This window comes from Calonectris borealis, chromosome 14, assembly GCF_964195595.1.
Source record: "Calonectris borealis chromosome 14, bCalBor7.hap1.2, whole genome shotgun sequence".
NCBI classification, from domain to species: Eukaryota; Metazoa; Chordata; class Aves; order Procellariiformes; family Procellariidae; genus Calonectris; species Calonectris borealis.
In genome coordinates this window covers 21,560,254-21,582,955 of record NC_134325.1, presented here as the reverse complement: position 1 = coordinate 21,582,955, position 22,702 = coordinate 21,560,254, and the positions used below count along the sequence as shown (strand labels likewise).

At 49.1% G+C, this 22,702-nt stretch overlaps 2 protein-coding genes across 7 annotated transcripts; one reads left to right on the top strand and one right to left on the bottom strand.

Annotated features, from left to right (window-relative positions):
- Positions 1–493: 493 nt before the first annotated feature.
- Positions 494–6,162, bottom strand: BET1L (Bet1 golgi vesicular membrane trafficking protein like). The gene is made up of 4 exons (XM_075163724.1): positions 6,022–6,162; positions 5,319–5,410; positions 4,474–4,530; positions 494–2,764 (listed from the first exon to the last, which is right to left on the bottom strand). The coding sequence occupies exons 1-4, from the start codon at positions 6,038–6,040 to the stop codon at positions 2,597–2,599; spliced, it is 336 nt and encodes a 111-aa protein (XP_075019825.1). The 5' UTR covers positions 6,041–6,162; the 3' UTR covers positions 494–2,596.
- A 10-nt stretch (positions 6,163–6,172) lies between these two features.
- RIC8A (RIC8 guanine nucleotide exchange factor A) lies at positions 6,173–20,801 on the top strand. 6 transcript variants are annotated; one of them, XM_075163715.1, is made up of 12 exons: positions 6,495–6,593; positions 7,861–8,052; positions 11,172–11,219; positions 13,383–13,531; positions 13,634–13,997; positions 14,638–14,732; positions 15,559–15,709; positions 16,386–16,481; positions 16,772–16,916; positions 17,361–17,505; positions 18,535–18,654; positions 19,533–20,801. In XM_075163715.1, the coding sequence occupies exons 2-12, from the start codon at positions 7,969–7,971 to the stop codon at positions 19,651–19,653; spliced, it is 1,518 nt and encodes a 505-aa protein (XP_075019816.1). In that variant the 5' UTR covers positions 6,495–6,593; positions 7,861–7,968; the 3' UTR covers positions 19,654–20,801. The 6 variants fall into 6 exon arrangements, with proteins under 6 accessions (XP_075019814.1, XP_075019812.1, XP_075019813.1 ...); XM_075163713.1 differs by lacking the exon at positions 6,495–6,593 and adding an exon at positions 6,173–6,326 and having other exon boundaries at positions 7,902–8,052; positions 13,383–13,997; XM_075163711.1 differs by lacking the exon at positions 6,495–6,593 and adding an exon at positions 6,173–6,326 and having other exon boundaries at positions 13,383–13,997.
- Positions 20,802–22,702: the final 1,901 nt, after the last annotated feature.

Genomic DNA, 22,702 nt, shown 5'->3' with positions numbered 1-22,702 from the left:
TTAACTAAGTATATCTTTTTTAAATCCCTTTTTTGAGTTCTAGAGGAATTCAAAGGATCAGAGACAAAGCATTAAAAATAGGAAAAGGTTTCCTTTGCAAAGAAAGGCCAAAGCCAAGTCAAACCTGGACTAACAGCTGACCATTTAGGACCCAGACCAACACAGAAAGATACTAAAGACAGTTCCCCCTGCAGCTTAACTTCTGAAGTATTGCTTGTTCACAGAGAATACTGGAGATACAAGTCATCTTCTGAAACGGCACGGGCAGATGTTGCAGAGCAATGAATGACCTGTTCCTTCCAAGCTAGGGCAGCTCTGCTCAAATCTCCCTATTTCAGTTCATTGCAGATGCACTGTTTCTCAGGATAACGTTGAAATTGGCCTTTGAGGCAGCAGGTTCTCTACTGTCCGAGCAGAACAACTGAGTGATTTGATCTTGGTATTTAGCCTTGCTAACACGTATGCACAAGGAAAAAAACACTTGAGCAAAAAATTCTAAAAACAGAGCTTTATTTACAACAGTAAAAGCAAACCAAAATCACCACCATTATGAAGACCAGGCTGTTCCAGTGGCCTTTCGTCAGAAGTCATCTGCTTCAGAAAATCAAAACAAAGTCCATCAATTCACCCATCATTCTTCCAAATGGAAAGAGTTTGGAGCTGCCACATCTTGCCAGAGAACCAGGAAGAAGAACCAGAGAAAGTCATTGCTGCCTCCTTTGTACTTGCCTTCCGTGCACATTTTTTCCCAAATGTGGAAAAAAAAGACACCTAATCCAGTTAGGGTAGTATTTTGTTAGCAGTTTGGTGCAGCTGGAACAAAGGACAACGCAGTCCATTTACAGATCTGGACCCGGGTTAGTCCAAGGACAAAGTAATTCCTAATGAGTACAAGGGGAAGACCAAAGGAAACATCCAGCCATTGATGAATACAGGCTTGCTGGAGAGGAGAAAGACTGCAAAATCAGACGAGGAATGCTTTAGTCCTGCAGCGGCGGTTGTTACAGGAAGATAAGAGAAGCAAACAAGTGAAGACTTTCAGAAAGGCAAACCAGAGCACATGAGCAGTTGGTACAGAAATAGACAAGATGAAACACAGTGGCTCTGCTCAGCAGCTTTGGAAAGTGAAAGGTTTATACAACAGGCAATGGAGGTTTGTCTGAAGAGACAAAGAGCGTTTTATTTTAAATTCTTTTTTCTTTCTCCCAACAGGCACAGTATTTTTAAAGTTACAGATCTCTTACTTCAATCATAGGCAGACTTAAATGATTCAGCTACGGAAGAATACAGCCGGGGTTGTGACATGAGTGAGCAGCCCATCGATCAGCCCAACGAAAGGCAGGGAGGGTGAAGGGAAGATGGAGTTCCAATCTACTGCACTCCCAGAGCTGCGAGCACCACCTCGGGAGAGGAAATCTGGCATGCATTGCACGTTCATCAGGAATGACTGCTTTGTAAACAAAACTGGTGGGAATGTGCCTTGCCACACATCTCACACGAGCACTGCAGGCAGGGATCCCCAAAGCACTAAGAAAGGCAAAGCAAGAGTTTCTTAGGTTACCTTCTACATGAATAAATAAATAAACAAATCAACCCTCCGATTAAATCCTTCCCTGACCTCCCACCACCACCCCAACAACACCATTTAGGAGGTTCACTTGACCTTAACCTCTGCTTTTATTTGCACAACATCTTCTCCAAATGCTCTAATACCAGGGTACCATAATAACTGAAATTAACTGGACCTTTTGCCATCGGATTTTCTTTATGCTGATTTAATAGTTTAAGGGAGTGCATTTGCAAGTATGTGGGAAGGTACTGGAAGATACTCTACGTGTGTAAATCAAGGTGGCTTACGGACTTTGGCCCTCCTTTCTGGCAGGGTTCATCCCCAGCTTTACCCACAAGGATGATAAAGACGACCAAGCTAGCATTTAAATAAAGTCTTGCTCCTCTGCAACTCTTTCACTGCAACAGTTAGAGAGTATCAGGGTCCAGATCTACTGCTAATTTCATTTCAAAGCAGTACAGATTTCAATTCAACCCAGGGACACCAAGGATATTAACAGGTCTCCAAGTCAAGGGGAAACTGAGACCAGGTATCAGCTGAGGGGCCACACTGGAATGTAAGTCACACATTCATACTTCCAAATCTCATAAATCAGCACCCTAAACTCTACAACTTCCAAAGGTCGGCTGGTTTATTAAACTTTTGAGTATCGACAAGTCTCTGGATTTGTCAGCCACATCTCCTCACAAGCCTAGTGACGAGTATCAGTAATGGAGGCAACACAAAAGTGGCCCTTAAAAATAGGCCGCAAGACATCGACAGCAAGGCAAGAGATAAAGGCGCAAGCATTTAACAACATCAAAATCGTGTTCTACATGAAAATCCATTTAGAATCAAACATACTCATTTTATAAAGAGATGTCTGAGACCAGCCAGAACAATGACAAGAAGCTGGTGGAAAGAAAAGTTATTTGGAAGGTCTGTCTGGAACATCTCAAAGACTCCACCACAGGGCAGACTGAGAAAGGCGTTCAACAAGTCTGTCAATCGTGTTTTTTGTTCTGTAAAACTTGCAAAACAACAAGCTCAAGTCCCTGCTTTGGACACAAGATAGTAGAGGATGAAGAAAACAACAATCAGTCCTGCTGAAAAAGAACAGAGCAACTTGCGATTATCCCTCCCGGACCGCGTCATGGTGGAGAAACGCTTCACGCTGCCGGTTAGCAGGCCAGTCACACTCATAAAATCTGAATCCTGAATGAGAAAGAAAATTAAGATGGAGGCATTACAAACAGATGAAGATATCTCTGAAGAATCTCCCACTTCCTGGCTAAAAAACATTTGCACAGGGAGCTGCATGGTAGCTGCCTGTCTCTCTCAGAAGGTCCTTCCCCTCCTGTGCCGAGGCTCCAGGAGCAGCACCATTCCCACCGCACTCAAAACAGGGAAACAAAAAAGACAGGGGAAGGTCTGTTGCAAATCTAAACCAAACCGCCTCCCCTTTTTCAAAACAGGGTCAAACTACCTGCTGCTGGACTGTTCAATTGTACCCATGCAGCTTATTCTGCCTGGAATAGCTTGTTAACAGCAACTCTACAAGGGAACGCTTCATCCAAAGGAAATGTCCCTACATGAAGCTAGTGCCATTAATGCACACCGGGGCAGGTTCACAAGCACAGAAAAAGGAGCAATTTCTTGCCATTAGTTCTGTTTTTTCTTCAGCATGGGATGGCATGCATGTGCCACTCCGCCAGAGGATGGCAAACAATTCTCAGATTAATGCAGTTCAGGCATTTCCATTTTGACTTCTGGTCTGGTTTCCTTATGCACAAACTACTTGGAGCTTCTGCTCATGTTGCTCCTGAAATGCTTCAAAACCTTCTCTGTAACAGAAGTGCAATTTCTTGCTGATTGAGGGCTTCTCCTTTAAGGTCTTTTGCCATTACGGCTTTTATTCTGATTCTCCATTCTCCTAATTTTTGGGCTGAGCAAATATCCATTTCAGACATTCTAACACTGTCAGCATCCACCGTTATTAAGCTCCCAAGCTGAACTTACACCTTTGACTCAACTGGTTTCCACACTACAATTATCGTTTCTCTTGCTTCCACGCACCAGCTCTCCAACATCCAGCACACGCAGAAAAGGCTCTCCAAGCACCAGTGTTATGGTGCTAATCTCCTTCTCAAATCTCTGGGCTGGATTCCCTTCCTCTCACAATTCAGTTAACAAATTACCTTTCTCCTAAAAAGCCTCAGCAGGTAACCCCTCTGCTACAGGAATGTGCTGTTCTGGCCTTTCCCCATTGCACTGTGATTTTCCCCATTGCACTGTGATTTTCCATCAACAACCAAAGCTTTAGAGGCAGATTACTTGGGAAAGCAATTTTGGTTTTATCGGGTGTTGTGTGTCAGAAAGATGACAGAACAGGGCACCGAACAACCTGAGTGGACCCAGAGCATCAGCTTTGCTCCTTCGAAGAACTACAAAGTTCTGACAGGTAGCCTGTGTTTCAGGTGTTACAGTAAGTAACCCTGACAGATTTATACAGCAATACCAAAAATCACAGGAGCAGCTGAGGAACAGGCCCATCTCTCAGCATTAGCCACAGGAGGCAGCTCTTTAACTCCAGTAAGGAGGTAATCTCCGCTGTACTTCTGAAGTGTGCTGTCCTAGATCAGTCTTTCCACGTGCTAGATACCAACTGTGTCGCCCATTCCGACAAAGCGATACTAGCAGCTGCTAAGTATCTGATGTTTATATATCAAGAAGTCCACTGGAAACAGGTTTAGTTACATTCCCTGGTTTGCCAAACAGACCACTGGGATCTAACTTAGTCTGCTAACTTTGAACTGCTAACTTAGTCTGCTAACTTTGAACTGCTATTAAACTTTCACAGTTAAGGTAACTGCTGAGAGCCAGCACAAAAAAGACATGCTTTTTACATTTCATTGGTTCCTTACCATGCCATCCAGGTAACGGTTTTGTTCGTCAGCATCTTTGTCGATATCCAGAGCCAGCTACACAGGGTAAGGGAGGAAACAGTTATTAATGAACTTTTAATGTAGAGAGCACCTCTTACCTAGTGCTGGTAAAATTTGAAATGCACATTAGAAAAGCAAGCCACTGCTTCCCTGTCTCCTACATAGACAGACAGAGGCTTGTTTGGTAGAGGAACAAAACAAGATTCTCATTTTGTTTCAGGTTGTTGAACTTTTTCAGCTCTGAAACACTGAAAATAAAGCTTGACTGTCTGAAACTGTCACATATAGGGCAGGGGCATTTAAATGCGGGGACACAACAGCTGGAATTCAGTCTTCCCTTCTACAAGGCGAGTCACTGACTTCTATTAAGCTCTAAATCAAAGTATTTCATGTTAGTAGGAGCAAACTAGCTTTAAGAACACCACTTACATAAAGACGTGTATTTTTCAAAACTAATTTACCTGCCTCTTCATTGTGACTTTTTTCCCCGAGAAGGTGTGCTTAGCAGTACCCCTCTGTGCAGCTTTTATGTTTCTCTCTGTGCCTAAAACTCCTTCCCTGAGTGCCGTGAAAACCACATCATTCCCATTAGATGATGTCGCTAACCCTCAAAAGGAAAGTGGAAATTCATAAAGCCGACCTTGGCATTTCACAAGTGAAAGTTAACCATTATATCACCAACAACTAAGAGTCATTAATACACAGGAAGCCCTCTGTATTGACCACAGGCTTGCATCTCCTGCAAGAGCCTGCACGAACAACCTAGATAACTGATGCCCTGTCCTTCCTTCACCGCAGCACCTGGCGTGAACTCGGCAACTCACCGACTTCAGCCTGGTGACCTTGTTGGCCAGGCTGTCTGCCATACGCTTGTTCTCTACATCCAGCATATCCTCCATGGCACTTGGACTCTGACCTGGGGGAAAAAAAGAGGAGAATGAGTTTTATCTGGCCTGACACCAGTACTGTGTATTTGCTCACCCAATGTGGCGGGAGAGGCAGGGCGAGCCTGTGGCCTGACCAGTCATCACTTGCCACGAATGCCATTACAGCTGCCTCCTTGCACCTACGGCCTCGTGGGGTTTGCGCCACGAAACGCTCCCAAACTCTTTTTGACAAAAACACACAAAACTTTCCCCAAAGGGACCGGGTTAAAAACCCCAACACGCACCCCGAGCTGCCCCCACCGCCCAGCAGCAGCTCGAAACAGCACAGGGGCTTTGTGCCCCAGCGACGCCTCCAGCGCTCCCCCAGGACGGGATTTGGGTGAAACCGCGCAAATCCGGGGCACTTTGCCCCCTCAGTCGTTTCGGGGCTCTCCCGGCTTTGCCTCCCCCAGAGGCGCGGGGCAGACGGGCCGCCCCCTCCCCGGGCCCGCAGGCCTGAGGCGGCTCCCAGATGGCGGCAGGAGCCCCTCCCTTCCCCCTCACGCCCCTCAAGCGGCGGCGGGGACGCTCGCCCACCCGCTCCCCAAATGGCAACGGCGGGGGACCCGCCGCCCGGCCCCGGCGCCCCCCGGCCCCTCACCTCGGCCCCACTCCGCCATGGCGGCCACCGGCCCCGCCTCGCCGGGCGGAGCCGCGCCGGCCCCCCGCCTCCACGAAATGTCCGCCACCCTCCTCCCGGCTCCCCCCGCGGCGGTGCTCCTCAGTCCCTCGCCGGGGGGTGGCTGCCGCTCTCCCGGGTGGCACGGGGACCCCTCAGGCCTGTCCCGGGGCCGGGCCCGTCCCCGCTGCCGGCCCCCGGCCAGCCCCGGGCGCAAGGCGGCGGCCTCCGCGGGGGAGGGCCGGGGCCAGGAAATGAGGCAGGAAGCCGGGGCAGCGGAGAGGAAGGTAACGGCGCTTCCCTCCCCGCCCCAGCTCGCTGGCTGCCCCTCTCCCCCGCCGGCGGCCGGGCCTGGCTGCCTGCGCCTCCCCGGGCCGGCCCTCACCCGCAGGGCCGAGGCTGCCGCCCCCCTGCCGGGACCGGCGGGGCTGGAAGGGCGGCGGCCGGAGGCCCGGAGTGCCCCCGCCGAGGCGGGCCGGGGCCGGGCCCAGCCCCAGCCCCAGCCCCGCGGCCCTGGCCCGCTTCGGCCGTCTCCGAGGGATTACGTGCCGCAGGTACCGCCAGCACTCTGCCCGGCTTTTTTGGGCTAAAAAAGGGTCTTGAAAGGGTTTTGAAAGGTGCAAAAAATAGCAGGGGGAGGAGGGAGCTGGGGGGGAATATGGCAAATGCTGCCATCTGCTGTTGCCGTTGCCCCCAAAAAACGGAGAGGAGTCCGCCCGGTACCCCAGCCCCTCGGCGCTGGCGATGCCGTGCCGCCTGCCTCCGGAGAGCTCATCCTCCTGTTCTCGCAGTTTTCTGGCTTCCAAAATGCAGGACTTGCCCTTGGTCCCGAAAAAAACCCCTCTTTGGCCGTGTTGGGGCAGGAGGGGATGACCTGGTGCTCCCATGTGATCTCCCAAAACCGTGCAGGCTCTCGGCACAGAATTGGCTCCCAGGGCCAGCGTGGTTTCTCGTAATTAGGTACGACCAGAGCTTGGTCACATCACAACACAGTGCTTAGCTACGCAGAGTCTAAACAGATGTACGAGCGCACATACGTACTCAAATTTGCTAGATTTTCCATCAGTAGGAGTTACTTTCCAGCACCGCAGACTTGCATGGCTCTATGAGCTGTTAAACTTGTGCCTGTGTCTAAAATAATCTCATCACCCACGTCTTTATGCGCATCTGCTCATTTACATTATTATCATGAGGCACATTATCTTCTGTAATGGTATACAGATTTGAGCTGTGGAGGCCAGCCATCCCCCCGTACGTGCGTTTTTACTGCATGTGCAGTGTATCTGCTGTAAGCTGATGCACAGCCTGTCTCAGGCACTGACCGCACGGAGCAGCAACTGCAACAAAATCCTAATGATCTCTTTCTTTCACCACCTTAAAAGGTAGCTCTGCCTTAAGCCAGGAGCTTAACACCATCTGTCTGGTGTTCCTCTCCATCCCTTTTTACTCCACAGGAATGTTTCTGGATATTTTTTTTTCTCTTATCCTGTGCAGTAACAGAAATCAGGCCAGCCAGGGGAGGAGGAGGCAGAGAGCTATTTCAGGGAGCTGCTGTTATCTGCTCTATGTTAATCCCCTGGCTGGGTGAGGGGAAGGTTTTCCCTGAGTGCTTCACTGGGAGGGCTTATATTAAACATTGAAAAGCAAAGAGAGGAAGGAGAGGATTAGAGGGAGAGAGAGGAAGCTGGCTGCTGGTTTTACTCGGGTTATCCATCTGCTCTGCTTTTATGGATGCAACAGCGTGAGCAATCTCACTTGGGGTTTTTTGTGTTTTGGTTTTTTCCCTCCTTCCTTTCCCACCCCTTTCTCTCTCCCTGTCAGATATCTGTGTATCCAGGTCCTTTTGCATCACTGTTATCCAGGAGCCCTGGAAGCCCCCTCAGTCCCCTTCCTTCTGGTTTCACTTGCTGTAGCTGAGCTGCTGAGATAATGGAGCTCAGGACTGTGGTAGCCACTGTGGAAAGCGGGGAGCAAGACACAGTTCTCAAGGTGCTTCAGATCTACAACCAGGAGGTGAGTGAGCGTCAAACCTCTGCCTGACGTCAGCTGCTGCTGTTTACAAGCCTGGAAGCAGGCTGGCCATGTTGTGGGATTTCTGTGCCATCCGGCTGTCCCCAGTCTGTCTCCTCTGCGCGCATCTGTCTGCGCATTACTGCCATAAAAATGTTACAGATTGCTTCGTCTTTTGCTTGCAGATGGTTTATTGCTTGATGTTTTGCTAGGAAGCAGCTAAGCAGCCTCTCTTTATCTTGGTTCCTTTGTATACTGGAAGTAAAGCATGTAGAAGGGATTTTTTCTTTTATTATTATCCAGATCCCAAGTAAAACCTGGCAGGGAAATAAACATCAGTGTGAAGACTGAGTAGGAGGAGCTTTTATGTTAAGGCAAGGTTTGGAGGTAATAAAACTGAGGCCTGGGGAGGAGCTGCAGGTGAAATGGTTGTCCTGATTTGCAAGTAAAAGATCATTAGAGACGGACAGGGATGGGCTGCTGGAGTCTGATACAGGTGCCAGATCTGAAAGCTGACAAGAAGTAAATAACAAATATAGAATATAAAAAAAAATGGTTGGGAAGCAGAGATGGAAGTGTTTCTAGCCTTAAAGTGGCAAAAGATTATCTGTGGGGGTAAATCCTTTTGAAATAGACTCTGGTTGTCAGGGAAATTTCCTTCAGAGGGTTTCCACCAGGATAGGGCTGGCCCTGCAGATCTCTGTGACTCATTCTGCACCATTCTTGAGTAGGTGGGAAGCCAGCAGGGAAAACCTGTGAATATTTTGCACGAGTGTGCAAGAGGGAGAGTGTGCAACTGTTTCCCGCAGTCGGTTTTGAAACAGGGGAGATACTAGCTAGGAAGGAGTGAGTTCCTGTTAAAGACAGTCTGCAGGATTAACATCACCTACAGCAGGTGTAATGCGGGAGAAATTAGGAGTACAAACAGAGTTTGATGTGTTACCAGCTTGAGGCATCAAACCACAATATTTTCTGTCAAATTCCTCCAGCTGGATCCTTTGTCAGTGTATCAAGTGTAGGAAACTTGTGAGAATGTCAGTGGTTTTGCTAGCCCGTCTAGAAGAAATGGAGCAATCAAAGAGGGTTATGAAACTGCAGATGAACTAAGCAACTTCCTTGCATCATTTTTTTACTGTAAAAATTGATGGTGCTGTATCCTTTTTCTGGGGATATATTTTAATTCACTGTTGCATACACAGTCAATTTTTGTTTGCCAAGAATAAACTACAGCTAAAGCAAAACCACAGGTATGGCAAAAATATACATGAATGAGATTACAGGAGCCTCCAAAGAAGATGCGATGGGAAAAGAACAAGTGGCGTGGTTGTCTGCAGAGCACGTCGGTTCCAGGGCTGAACTGCCGGTTCCTCATAACGCGGTGCAACAGCCTATGCACGGGTCAGCTCGCAGCGCTAAAGCACGGGAGGGCAGCCCCTGGCACACACTACAGGAGCACTGCTGTCCTGCCTCCACACCTGAGGTTTCTCAAGCAGCGTGGCGGCATCGCTTTGTCCATCATGGCTTGCTCTAGGCTAGAAAGACCAAAGCCATCCCTGGGATCTTGGTGACTGTGACACACTTCATCTGCAAACTGTGTCTTCTACTTTTAAGCAGACAGGAATTGGCAGCGTATAAAAAAGATGCTGAATGGCAGGGGAGACTACATTTGCAGAGTGAGCGAGTCAGGGAACACCTGCGATCTCCAAAAGCTCGGTGCAGTCAGTCTCGGGCTTTGCTGAGCAGGAGATCAGGTAGAGTTAGACAACTGAACAATTTGTAAGGTGATAAATACAGTGGGAGATGAGCTCAGCTGTTCAGACCTGTAGATGGGATATCCGTGAATTGTGATCACTCAAGAGAAGAATAAGTGCAGAGTATAAGAATGATTGATTGTGGTAAGACTAATTACCGTTACTGAGCAGCTCCGTACGTGTAAGCAGTGTAACTCAGTAAAAGGTGACAGTGAGTGCTAAGAAAATGATGGGAGAATTATGGTACAATTTTATCCATATATCTCTAGCTATAGATGCAGCCGTATCTATGCATACATAATTAGTGTTTTATAAATTTTAAACATGTTCGTTCTCAAAGCTTGGACCAAATGCTCTCTTGGTGTAAATGAGGATGCATGATTCACTGGAAAGTGCTGCTTTTCACCAGGGCACCTGTGATCTCCTGTACTCTCCAGTTCATTGGAAGCAGATGTAGCCAGAAAGGAGACTGTCCATCGAAGAACAGCCAGAATAGTGAGAAACGCAGAAATGCTTCCCATGAACAAAGAGGAGGGCTGTTTATTAAGGAAAGGGACATGCTGGCAGCGTAGAGATCAGGTCTCTCATGTTTAAAGAACACGACCTGAATAACCACAAGGATCTGTTCGCAAGTAATGAAGCGACAGTAGTACTTTCTTTCGGTCAGGAAAAGGAACAATAAATATCAAGGGGAAAAATGTGTAGGCACAGCTTGGTGGTGTCACTGAGCAGAGGAATTACCAGCTATTACAGGATATATGGATTGTGATGAATGCCCACTTTACTGCTGCAGTTTTTAAAAATAAGTGGCACAGCTTTGGCCTGTGGCAGTCAGCCTCCACTGTAGAGCCAGCGGAGGAGGGCAGTGGGTAATATTCATCACAAATGTTTTTCAAGGATGAGAGAGAAACAGGGGCCTCCAGGGTAGCGGGGATCTCACTCAAGGAAAGCACTTGAGACCTGCTGGCATGGTCCATCTCTGTGCTTTTCAAACCAGATTCATTCCCCCTAGCTGTGAAGTACATAGTTGGAGTTGCCTAAGTAGGAACAGTGTTGGAAAGAAAAGACAGGACCGAAAGAAAAATCTCGGTGGCAGGAAAGTGTTCCTTTTGTCTTGTTCCTCAGGAGCTTGCGCTGCATGTTATAAACCTCACAAATATTGTAGACCTCTCTAAGTGCTGTGGCACTCCTTGCCATGCTGATTCCCTGCCTCTGCGCTGGTGGGGACTGTTCTTGAGAAGATGTGCTTGCTTTTGCAGTGTGTTTTTAGACCTGCTGCTTTTCAGCTCAATGGCCCTCCCCTGCCTTGGGGGGAACAGTGGATTTTTAATCTATTACTGTATTTTGATTGTTTCTGTTTTACCCCCGCAGAAATCTCAGTGCTTCACCTTTGACGATGAGGAGCGGGAAGAGAGGAAGGTAGGCATGCTCTTTGGTTTCTTCCTCTAGTCGGATGGGTAAATCTGCTGCTCCATACTTGTGTCCAGCAGGGAAAGAAATGAGTGTTTTTTCATTAACTTGATTAGGGAATGGTGTGCTCAGAGCATCTGCATCCAGTTTTTCCATCAGTAGTTGGTGTTTTAGGATAAAGGTCAGCATTCTTCCAGCATTAGCAAACCCTTTGGGTTCCATGATGCGTATAGTCTCAGCCACGGGTGTATTGAAAGTGTGATCCTTTGTGTTTGTGGCATGACTTTGCTGGGCAAAGATCATAGCAACATGCAAGCCTCCAGAGGGTAAGTGTTTTTGCTGTGAGCCAGCTGCAGGATTTGACCAAGGCTGTATATTAACAGATACTTTAAGCTGGCGTAAACTGGCACTCAATGGAAAGAAACACTCCTGCCTGTTCATTCGTACTCTTGCAGTTCTTTCATGCCAGGGCAGACCTTTGCATGGCTGCACATGGTTGATGGGCTGATCTGCCTAAAGAATAACAATTTTTTTTCCTGGATTCTTTTCCAGTTGGATCAGTTTTGTGGTCCAGTTCATTGGTTGATTGCGCTAATGCCTATGTTAGCACATCAAGTGTGGACCAAGCAGCCAGGATGGAGAATGGGACCTCTTTTGTCCGTGCTATTGCCAGCTAATGCTAGCGTGAAGATTTTCCGGGTACCACCTGATGCGTAGGACTGGATCTCACAAGATCTGAGCTCTTTGCCTTGCACTGACTTGCTGCTTGAGCTGGGACAGTCACACAGGCCGTGAATTCAGACACAGCCTTGGGGTGGTCCACTTTTGGGGCATATATCATGAAATATGAATTGAGCATCACCATCTAGTTCCTGGTGCTCAGTTCTTCTGAAGGTTTAGCCCTGGGCACATGCTCCGAGATCTCTTTAACCCGAGTCAGTCAGAGGCTTTGGTTACTTATGACTGTATCTTTAACTCCTGTGTCTATCTCCTCGTATGGAAGGAGAAGAGGAAGGACTCTACTTTCTCACTTCTCAAGGGTGTGATTGTGGGGCATACTTCATGAGCTAAAGTTTGTTCAGTTCTGCCAGCCTCACATTAAGGACTAAAATTCATTTTTTCTTCATTCCTTCCCTCAGTCCTTTTATTATTATGAAGTATAACTGATTAGGCTGTGTTAAGCCAATTACAGAGAGTGATAGCAAACCTTGCAATCTTGGATTCCTTTGCTCTTGTAATGGAAATGCATGGAAAGAGGTGCTCTGATATGGTGTTAGGTTAGAGAGATCTGGGGAGATCTTACCAAGGTGTGAATGTCTATGCAGTGGATTACTAGTGTAATGTGAAGTGTTGCCACACATGGTTCAAACCAAGCTGCGCTTGGTTGTGTGAAGCATTACCTTTGCTCTTGTACTCTTCAGTTGCTTGCTGTCACATACGATGCTGTTATCCCCAAGGGTTAGATTTTCAGCTGTTGCGAATTGATGTTAGTGGAGCTCTGCCAGTCTGTACCTACTGAGGATCTGGGCTAGTAGGTCTCCAGACAGCACTGCGGTTTAGGGAGGTAGTACTTATTTGAATCTCCTGAGGCCTTTTCACCTCCTTTCCTATGGCATCACGTGCTCTTCTCACCTTGCTTAGGTCCTTTTCTCCTCTCTTGGCAGTTTTCTGAGTTGCCTCTCAACCTTTTTGGTCTGTTTCTGGAGCACCCAAAGCAGATGCCTCCCTCATCTTAAGGCTCTGGGTGGGAATAGAGAACTTCTGTTGAATTGGTTGTTGCTCCTCAGTGAAGCCATAAGGGACTTTTTTGATCTGCCCTCTCTTAGCTTAAGCAGCTGTCAAGTAAACTGTATTAGCCTGAACCATCCTAACCACGGGTGAAGCTAAAATATGCAATAATAGCAGTTGCTTGTTCATACTTTCCCCTTACATCTGATACCCTCTCCCAGCCGTTCTTTGTTTCTTGCTGGGTGTCCGTGCTCAGACTGGGTCAGGATCAGATGCCAGAGCCAAACACTTCCCGAGTGCTGCCAAGTGCACACCTGAACCAGAGCCGTTAGCAGGCCCATCTCTAGACGACACTCGTGTTTTCCAGGGCAGAGCATTGCAGGGTGGGGGGGGAGCACTGTGAAGTGTCAGTACACGAGGCGTTGCTTGTTTCCAACTGCACAGAAAATGGCCCAGCTGCTGATCAAGTTCCTGGAAAGAGAGCTGCAGCCGTCCTGCCAGGTCACGTGTTTGGAAAGCATCCGCATCCTCTCCCGGGACAAATACTGCCTTGACCCTTTCACCACCAAGGAAGGCCTGAAGACCCTCTCCAGGCATGCTGGCATTGATTACTCAGAGGAGCTCATCCGGGAGGTCCCAGACTTGGATGTAATCCTGGAATCCCTCAAATGTCTTTGCAACATTGTCTTCAGCAGCCCTAGGGCACAGGAGCTGACAGCTGAAGCCCGGCTGGTGGCGGGCCTGGCCAAGCGCATCAAACTGTACAACGAGAGGAGCCTTCCTCATGAAGTCAAGTTCTTTGACCTGCGTCTCCTGTTCCTGCTGACAGCGCTGAGAGTGGACGTCCGGCAGCAGCTAGCCCAAGAGCTCAGGGGCGTTAGCCTGATGGCAGATACCCTGGAGCTGACCCTTGGTGTAAAGTGGTTGGACCCCTGCGAAGTTGCCACTGAGGAGGGACTTCTCCCACCTTTGCCTCGGCAAGAGACAGAGCGAGCCATGGAGATCCTGAAAGTGCTCTTCAATATCACCTTTGATTCCAGCAAGAGGGAGGTGGATGAGGTAAGCTCCTTGGGTGTCCCACCCCGCTGCATCCACATGTCTCTGCGCTGTGGTTTGGCTACTGTTTTTCTCCTCTACTTGCATTTCCTCGTATTACATCCTGGCCCTCATGCAGCCCCCGGGTACATGTAAGGGTAGCAAGAGGCTTGTGTGTCTGGACCTTCCTCCTTAGAGCACTGCCTCTATCCAGTGCATCATTAACTCTTAAGATTTTTAGAGCATTAAAATTTAAAAGTTGGGCATTTTTCCTTCTCAATAACATGATTTTTTGCACAAGTGGGAGAGCAGAGCCCCCAGATAACTTGCTTCTGAGTGTGGCCTTGTACTCTTTCATCTTCCGGACAAGGTCAAAGGAAGGTGTGATGGAGAACATCTCTTGCTAATTCATGGGCCTGTTTTGGGGCCTCTTCCAGCCCTTTACTCAGTGTTGTAGAGTGAGGGAAAAGGTACCGGGCAGCAGGAAGACTCTGTGTTGACCTCAAAAGCAGAATCGGGAGGCTACTTCCACTTAAACACCCTGCTGCCAGTTATCAGGCTGCTGGTGGGAGGGATGGGGCTCTAGGCTGCAGGGACAGCAGGCTCTGGGTTGTGGAGGATCCTCGTTCCTGATCAAGGTTTTCATTTTCTGTTTTGGGGCCAGGAAGATGCTGCTTTGTACCGGCACTTGGGTGCCCTCCTGCGCCACTGCCTCATGATCTCTGCTGATGGAGAAGACCGGACAGAGGAGTTCCACAGGTCTTTGTTAGATATCTAGGTCATGATCTTCACGAGATACTGCCTGATCTTGGCATTAACATCCTCTGCTTGTTTGGCGATTGCTAAGGTCACTGCTAACAAGCAGGCATCTTTGGTTGGGCCCACAGGTTCCTCATGCTGCTGGAGCTGAGAAATAGCCCTGCCCTTCCCACTGTCAAATCATGGGCGCTAATGCCACAGCCTCCAGGTCTACAGGAGGAAACGTTTTCTCCAGGCCTGCCTGGGGCCATATTCAATATCCTGCATCAGGCCTCCTTAACAGTGCCACCCACTTCAGTGGGCAACTTGCCAGAGCAGATATTTGGTACTTTAATTAAAGAGTCCGTGGGCTGGCCTTAATTAACTGTCTGTCTCTTGAGCCAGGCTGAGAAATTGCCTGTGTCACACTGCTGAGCATTATTGGTCCGGGGGGGTCAGCTTTGAGCAGCATAGTCAGAGGAATCCTAAGCAATGCATTGCATTGAACATCAGGGTGAGAATGAGTGATGCAGCAGGAGACCCTAGAGACAGACCTTTGACCACCCAGATTGGTCCTACTTGGCCTCTGTGTCAAGATCCATGGTTTCTCAGTTGTCACGGAAGTCTCTTTGGACTTCCAGCAAATAGTTCAACTACCCAAAAAGCAGTTTAATTTATTCCCTTTTAGTGGTGTGAGGAGCTTGGGATGCAGCCCAAAGACAGCTTGGATCTCAGGGTCCTCACACTCCTGGAAGTTAGTAATGAACCTTCATTTCTGGATAGCTGAAGAACTGTGAACAAAGATCCATGACTATGTGTTCACTTCTTTTCTCTTTCATATGTTCAGTCATACAGTTAACCTTTTGGGCAATCTGCCCCTGAAATGTCTGGATGTCCTCCTGACCCCGAAAGTCCGGCCAGGCTCGCTTGAGTACATGGGTGTCAACATGGATGCCGTCAGCATCCTGCTGGATTTCCTAGAGCGACGCCTTGACAGGGTAAGTTGGGAGGCTGCTGTGCGAGTTTGTCACTGCTCATTTTCACAAGTTCACTGCAGGGCACCTTTCCTTCAGTCTATATTCATCCTTGAAAAGCCCAGTGCCAACACCACAGGAGCACCAGGAAGGCACAGTTAGTTTGGAGATATCCCTTTATAGTTTTTAGCAGAGGCAAAACTGTTATGGTTGGTAGGACTAAAACAACATCTGTCAACTGGGAAGGTGACTGCGTCATTGCTTTAGGGACTGCAGGTAGTGAGATTGGTTGAACAGTAGATGATTAGCTGGGCGATTGAAATATCGGTGCTCTGTTTCACTCGATAGTGATCTGGTGGGTAGCTTCTGAAAGCCTGAATTTGCATTATTTTCAAGCTGGCAGTGGTTTTCAGTCTCTGGAGGTATTCCAAAGGGCCTCCGAATTTTACCGCAGCACTTCTCTACTCTGGGTGCCCTGCACAAATATTTCTAGCACTGCCGTACCACAGAGCAGGGCTTGGAAAACCATCCCGCTTGAGGAGTGATGAAGCACTGAAATTCCTGTAGCAGAGGCTGGAAAGCGTTGGTGTCCCTCTGTTTCCGTGATGTTCTGTGCTCATGTTCTCCACCACAAGCCAGACAAGTTGAGCTCAGTGTGACTAACTAGCTCATGTTGTTTGTTTTGTGGATGCTTCTGCAGGGACACAAGCTGAAGGAGAGTTTGACCCCTGTGCTGAACCTGCTGACTGAGAGCGCCCGAGTCCACCGCCAGACAAGGAAGTTCCTGAAGGCGAAGGTACGCTGTAGTTCAGCCAAAAGTTGAATGATGCTGCACTGAGGAGAGAGGAGAATAGCAAACTGCCTTATTATTGCCATCCTCCAAACAGACCTGCTCTCTCTCTCTCTACTAGGTTCTGATATATGGGTGGTTGAGGCCTTTGGTACTGACAGTGTTTTTTCCACATCTCCCACACTCTGTGGATTTATTAGTTTTAGCTGATTTGTAAAACGCACGTACATTTTCCCCTGTCTGACCTGCCATTGCTGTTCCAGCTCCACTGATTGCCCCTCACTGTGGCCTTGTAGGTGTTGCCGCCGCTCCGGGATGTGAGGAATCGGCCAGAGGTGGGGAACTCGCTGCGGAACAAGCTGGTGCGTTTGATGACCCACATCGACACTGACGTGAAGCACTGCGCGGCGGAGTTCCTCTTCGTGCTCTGCAAGGAGAGCGGTGAGTTGCAGGGGCTTGTTGCGGGCTTTGGTGATGACAGGGAGTCCTGGAGCCTGGCCTCTGGGCAAGCCAGAGAGCGTGGGATGGGTGACCCTTTGCAGCCAACAGGAACTTCTGTCTTCCCTTGGGCCAGATACTCTCCGCTTTTCCCTAATCAGTGTATGCAAGTGCTCTGTGGGAAGGAGTTGCTGTCTCATGGCAGCGGTGAGTGAAAAGCTCTGCTGGAGGGCACCCCAACACTCTGCAGAACCTGGCCTTCATTCAGACCCCCGCCCTGGGTGGGGTTATCCCTGCCATTCCTGGTGCGTAGTGTGGGAGCCTGTCACAGGGTTCAAAGAAGCGTTGGCCTTTCTGGGTCTCCGAGGCCTTGCGCTGATCTTGCTGTTGGGGCACACAGGAGCAGGCGGGGAAGCACAGAGTGGTCTCTTTTCCCTCTCCTGGCAGTGTCGCGGTTTGTGAAGTACACGGGCTACGGGAATGCAGCTGGGCTCCTGGCAGCACGAGGCCTCATGGCTGGTGGTCGGGAAGAGGGAGAGTACTCGGAAGACGAAGACACAGACACTGAGGAGTACAAAGAGGCAAAGCCCAAGTAAAAAGTCTGCTTCCCCTCTATAGCACCCCTCTTCCTACACCTTCTTCCCACTCCTGCTCTGTCCCTTTCTTCATCTGCCTCCCTGCCATTTCCCTTGTCCTCTTTCACATGCGCATTTCCTTCTGCAGTTTCACCCTTAGCTTTGATGTCCTGTTCCACCCTCTCTACCTGTTCCTTGGATGAAATGCCTCTGTGGCTCTTGGTGTGGGTGGTCACTGGTGCATATATTGGGTCCCTGCAGCTGGGCACAGGCTCTAGAGCAAAGTGGGTTCCTTCAGCCAGAGCCCATTCTGCACCAGACCTGTTCAAGATGTGCACGTGGCAGTATCTCTCTCTCTAATCCATATCTGGCACCTTTTTTCTGGCGTCCGCACACCTCAGTACAGTGGCTTTTACTGTGCGCCGGGGTAAGGGATAAGGGTGGTCCCTTCTTGCAGCAGGTTTGGAAGTGCCAATTATTCCTCTCCGTCTCCAGAGCCCTGTGCTGCTGGAGTGAGCTGGTTTTTTTTTTTTTCTTTTTTTTTTCTTTTTTTTTTTCTTTGCCTGCTAGTGGGTGGTGGTAACTCAAGGATGAGGGGTGTGCAGGGGGAGCTCTAGGACTGTGCTCAGCTGTGGGTCCCATACTTTTTAGCATCCTGTTCAATGCGGTCTACAGGCTGGGTTTGGGTTTTTTTTCTGTGTTAGCTTTTTGCCTCCTGACTTAAGGAGAGGAAAGAAGTGTCATCTGCCCTTGTGCACCTGGTTTAAAACTGTGCTGTGGAATTGGCAGGATGGGGATGTTGCTCACACCAGAGAAATGATAGGGATTTTTAAGGGGATGACTGTGTAGGACCTACAGAAAGAGGTCAGAAGCACCACGTTGCACTGCGATAGCACTTGGGGCTAACGAGACGAGCAGCAATGACAACCAGCCTTGCCATTGTGTTCCTGTGCTCAGTAGAGGCAAAGAAGGTTTTTAAACAGCCCTTTTGTCACACCTCTGCTTTACCTCCCTCCTTTGCCCCGGCCTCACTATTCTTCTTGCAGCATTAACCCTGTGACGGGACGCGTTGAGGAGAAACTACCCAACCCCATGGAAGGAATGACTGAAGAGCAGAAGGAATACGAAGCCATGAAGTTAGTCAACATGTTTGACAAATTGTCCAGGTACTAGAAAATTGTGTATGCTCATGTCTGCATTAGCACCTGCGTGTCTGTGATTTACATTTATCACAGACCTTTCTTTGAATGTATTCCCAAGGCCACCGCTAACTGAAGGGATGTAAGAGAGAGTGGGCAACATACATGGGGAAATATTTCCTTAGGCTGGGCTCCGTTATGTGCAGGGGAAGGCACTGCAAGCCCCACTCACCTCTTTGGTGTGATTGGCATATTGCAAAATTCCTCCACGTGCCTGCACTGTCTTTCCAAGCACCTGCTGCCTCACCAGGTTTGGCCAGGTGCTCAGTAAGAACAGCAGCTGCTGTCCTGGCAAGGCTGCTCAGTAGGAAGCAGCATTTTGGGGACAGATGGCAGCCAGTGCCACCAAGTCCCTTTCCCTGCAGGAGTGCTTTCTCCAGTCATCTTTCATCCATCATTAATAGGTGCCACAGAGAAGAACCCAGAGTCTGCCATCTGAGTTCAGGCCACCCCCAAGGGTGGGAGGGAAAAGGGCAGCGCATTTATGGCATGTCTTTCCGTTGTTAGTGTTAGAGGGAGAGGAATGCTGACACCAGTGCTAGTTTTCCTCTGGCAATCCTGTACCACACAGAACAGGACTCTAAAACTGAGCCTATTCCACAGGGAACCTAAGAATGGCAACACTTGTGGATTGTGCTTCCAGCCATCGCCTCAGCACGCTGGCGGTTTTATAGCTAGAACTGTCCCCCACTTCTAAAAAGGGACTTTTGGTGGTGGCACGGGGTTGTTCTGGGCTGCCTCGGGGCAGTTTCCACAAGCCCACATTTCTGCTGTAGTACTCGTCTGTTCCTGCAGCATCTGCTGCAAATTTGTGTTGCCTTCCCCCCTCTCCTTATTGGTTGCAGAGAGCAAGTCATCCAGCCCATGGGCATCACGCCGAGCGGCAACCTGGCCCCCATGGAGAATGCCATCCGCGATATGGCTGACGAGAGGTCGTCGTCCGACTCGGACCTGGGGCTGGACTGATCCAGACCTCTCGCCCCAGCCTCCACCCGCTCTCCCTCCAGAACTGGTGCTGCACCCAGAGGCTAGTACTGGGCCAGGACTCTGCCTATGGGATCTGGATCCAGCCTGGACCCCTCAGTCCACAACAAGGAACACCTCCTGCCTCCTTTCCAGCTCCATAACCACCTCTCCTTGCAGAGGGTCTTCATGGCCTGGCTCCACCTTGGTCTCTCCTGTCAGCAGCCTTGAGGATTTCAGACTCCAAATTGCTTCCAGGACTTTCCAGTAGGATTTTTTTTTTATATACGTGATGTTTGGGAAGAAGGGTGTGTGGGGGGGAGGATCTTTCTGTCACCGTCAGGGTTCAGTAATCTGCAGAGCATCTTGTGTATGTGCCCATACGTGTGTGGCCGCTCATCAGCGCACGCGTCGCTGTGCGTGGCTACATGTGGCCCTATGTGGGGGGAGCCGCTCCCCGGGAATGCAGGTGGGAAGGTGGGACTGCAGGAGAGGGGTGTGAGCTGTTATTCACGGCAGTTCTTGGGGAGCGGCGTCTGTGGGGTGTCTCGGCATAGTGCATCCATTTCTTCAGCAGGTGGCTGTACGTGCGTGTGCTGTGTATGGCTGTGAGCGTGACGGTGTCTGTGCAAAACCAGGAGTGCGTGGACTCAGGAGTGTGTACGTGAGTGCAGAGGGGAGCAGTGGTGTGTGCACTGCGGGGAGGCGAGTAAAGCCTTCGTGTGAAGCTTCCAGCATTCCCATCGGCCACAGGAGAGAAACGCGCAGGTGACTGCCAGGAACACTCTGATACCCAGTCTCTGGCACTCTGCAATGTTCCTGTTACCACGGAGTTTAGTTTTTGGCATTAGCCTTTCCCCATCTCATGCTTTCCAAATGAAAGGCTGAAATCTCTGCTTTGTCTGCTGCCTTCTCGTCTGCCTTGGCTTTCCCACAGGTCCACTGCTGTTTGCACCCAGGGGCTGGTGTTGGTCCTGTCCTTTGCTGTGGCTTAGATTTGTCTTTTTTTTTGTGTTGGGTTTTTTTTCTTTTTAAAGAAAACTGTTTTAAAGAAAATCTTCCACTTTGTCTCATGTACCAGAGTTCCAAAACTTATTAGCGCAAGTATGAATGCAAAAGTGATGCTAGAATAAAGAAAACCTGACAAATGGGTGCATGGCAGTGATTCGTCGAATGTGATAGCTCTGAGCAAGTACGGAAATATCTTTGTTTTTTTCTGATTGGCACATGGTTCTACTCTGATCACCCTGAACTTTACAGTTTTATTTGGGAGGTAAAACTGTAGCATTAGACTGGGGCTAAGCCAGAACCTTTCCCTGCATCACGACCACCAAGTATAACCGAATGGAGCATCCCAAGGTTAAAGTAAGCACTGAAGCCTGAGGATTGCAAAACAATCTTAGCTCGACCCCTCGGGCCTCGCAACATGCAGTTGTTTACAGGACTGTTCATCTCCTTTACAAATAGTCGTAATGGTTGAAAATTGTGCACACCAGCTCTGCTTTCTGTCTGTGCAATAGGGATTTGCTGCTCAGCTTTCGCAGGACACGAGCCAGCCTCGATGGTGGTTTGGCTGTGTGGGTCTGCTGTGGTTTCTGGCTCCCCGTGAGGCAGCAAGTGCAGCGGGGCTGGGGCTCTGGAGCGGAGGCAGGACAGGCTGGCCAGGCTCCGCAGTGCGCACTGTATCGGACATCCAGGAGATCTGGCTCCGGGGAGGCTGCAGGTGCGCAGTGGGGCGAGCAGAGGGTTTGCAAGTGTTTCTGCCTGTGTATTTTTAGGAGTTGGTGCTTGTTCAGAAAACAAGTCGGTCTCTACGACATGAAAAGCTGAAGGTATGCTCCATTTAGTTTAGTTCTTCAGTGATTAAGAATTTTTTTAGTAGTCCTGATTAAAGTTCCAGGCTCTCCCAGGGGTATACAATATTTGTGTAAAACTGACCCACTAAGATTCACGGAGAGGCTTCTGTCATGAGAATAGCTTCAGTGTATCACAGCTGGAGTTTTTAGGCCAACTGCATCTCTTTTTTTTTTTTTTTTAAAGTAACTAGCAAAAAAACCCAACGCAGACCTTCTGTGTGAAAATGCAGACCTCTGATCTCTTTCCAGCTGTTAAAGCTCTCCGAAGCTTTCCATGCAAAAGGGAAAGTGGGAGGTGTATTTTTAATGCAATGCTCTGATATTGTTGTATTCTAATTTTCTATTAAAACCCTGACCTGCAACTGACAGGCCCTGCTTTGAAAAGCCCCGGTGCAGGGGCTGAACTTGGCACAGGGCGCTTCTGGACTAAGGGTTTATAAACAGGGTGCGGTTTAAAAACAACACGCTGCCACCGTTTTCAGTGTGAAGCACTGTGCCACGAGGCTTCTGGTGCTCTGCAAAGTGAGAGAACAATCCATCTGCTTTTCCTGAGTCTGCGCAATGAAATATATCTGCTGGGCTGGTCCCGGCTGTGAGGAGGAACTCGCAGGTACATTTGAATTGTGCATTTGGATAAACAAGTCTGCTCTCCTGAATGGGAACTTGTTCAAACCTTCCTTCAAGGAAGCAGCTGGGACACCAAGCACTGAACTCTCTGTTCCTGTAGCATTAGCAGTAGATGTGCCAGGCTTCTGTGGGGTCCCTAGAGCTAGTCTGATTTATAGCAGATGAGTATTAGGTCCAAACACTTCTAATTATATAAACAGATAGCTGTAAGACAGTGTTTTGAGGCTCTAGCTTTGCCCTGGAAGAGCTTTTAGGCATAGAGGTCAGTAACAGTGTTCCAGTGTTGTGTTAGTAAGACACAGCTGTGTGCTCAAATGCTTTTATTCCCTTCACTTGGGTTTTCTGCAGTTTAGCATTAACTGTAACGAATTGGTGGTGTAAAGTGCTTTGCATTTTGTTGTGCTTGTTCAGAGCTGGTACTGCTTGGGACTGCCTCTAGAACAGGTGCTGTGATAAACAGATGGGTCAGCCAGGGCCACCTGGGTGTGACTTCAATCCCCACAGCCAAATTTGGGTGCTGGGGTAATGAAATTCATGCCCTGTTGCAGGGAAGAGGCTCTGCTACACCT

What these genes read in the sequence shown, in the direction of transcription:
- BET1L (XM_075163724.1), bottom strand. An exon ending in AGGTCACCAGGCTGAAGTCG is followed by an intron (nt 4,531 to 5,318) that starts GTGAGTTGCCGA and finishes TACCCTGTGTAG; the next exon opens with CTGGCTCTGGATATCGACAA. An exon ending in ACCGTTACCTGGATGGCATG is followed by an intron (nt 2,765 to 4,473) that starts GTAAGGAACCAA and finishes TTTCTCATTCAG; the next exon opens with GATTCAGATTTTATGAGTGT.
- RIC8A (XM_075163713.1), top strand. Translation starts at nt 7,969, where the DNA reads ATGGAGCTCAGGACTGTGGTAGCCACTGTGGAAAGCGGGGAGCAAGAC. An exon ending in CGGACAGAGGAGTTCCACAG is followed by an intron (nt 14,733 to 15,558) that starts GTCTTTGTTAGA and finishes TCATATGTTCAG; the next exon opens with TCATACAGTTAACCTTTTGG. An exon ending in GGAAGTTCCTGAAGGCGAAG is followed by an intron (nt 16,482 to 16,771) that starts GTACGCTGTAGT and finishes GTGGCCTTGTAG; the next exon opens with GTGTTGCCGCCGCTCCGGGA.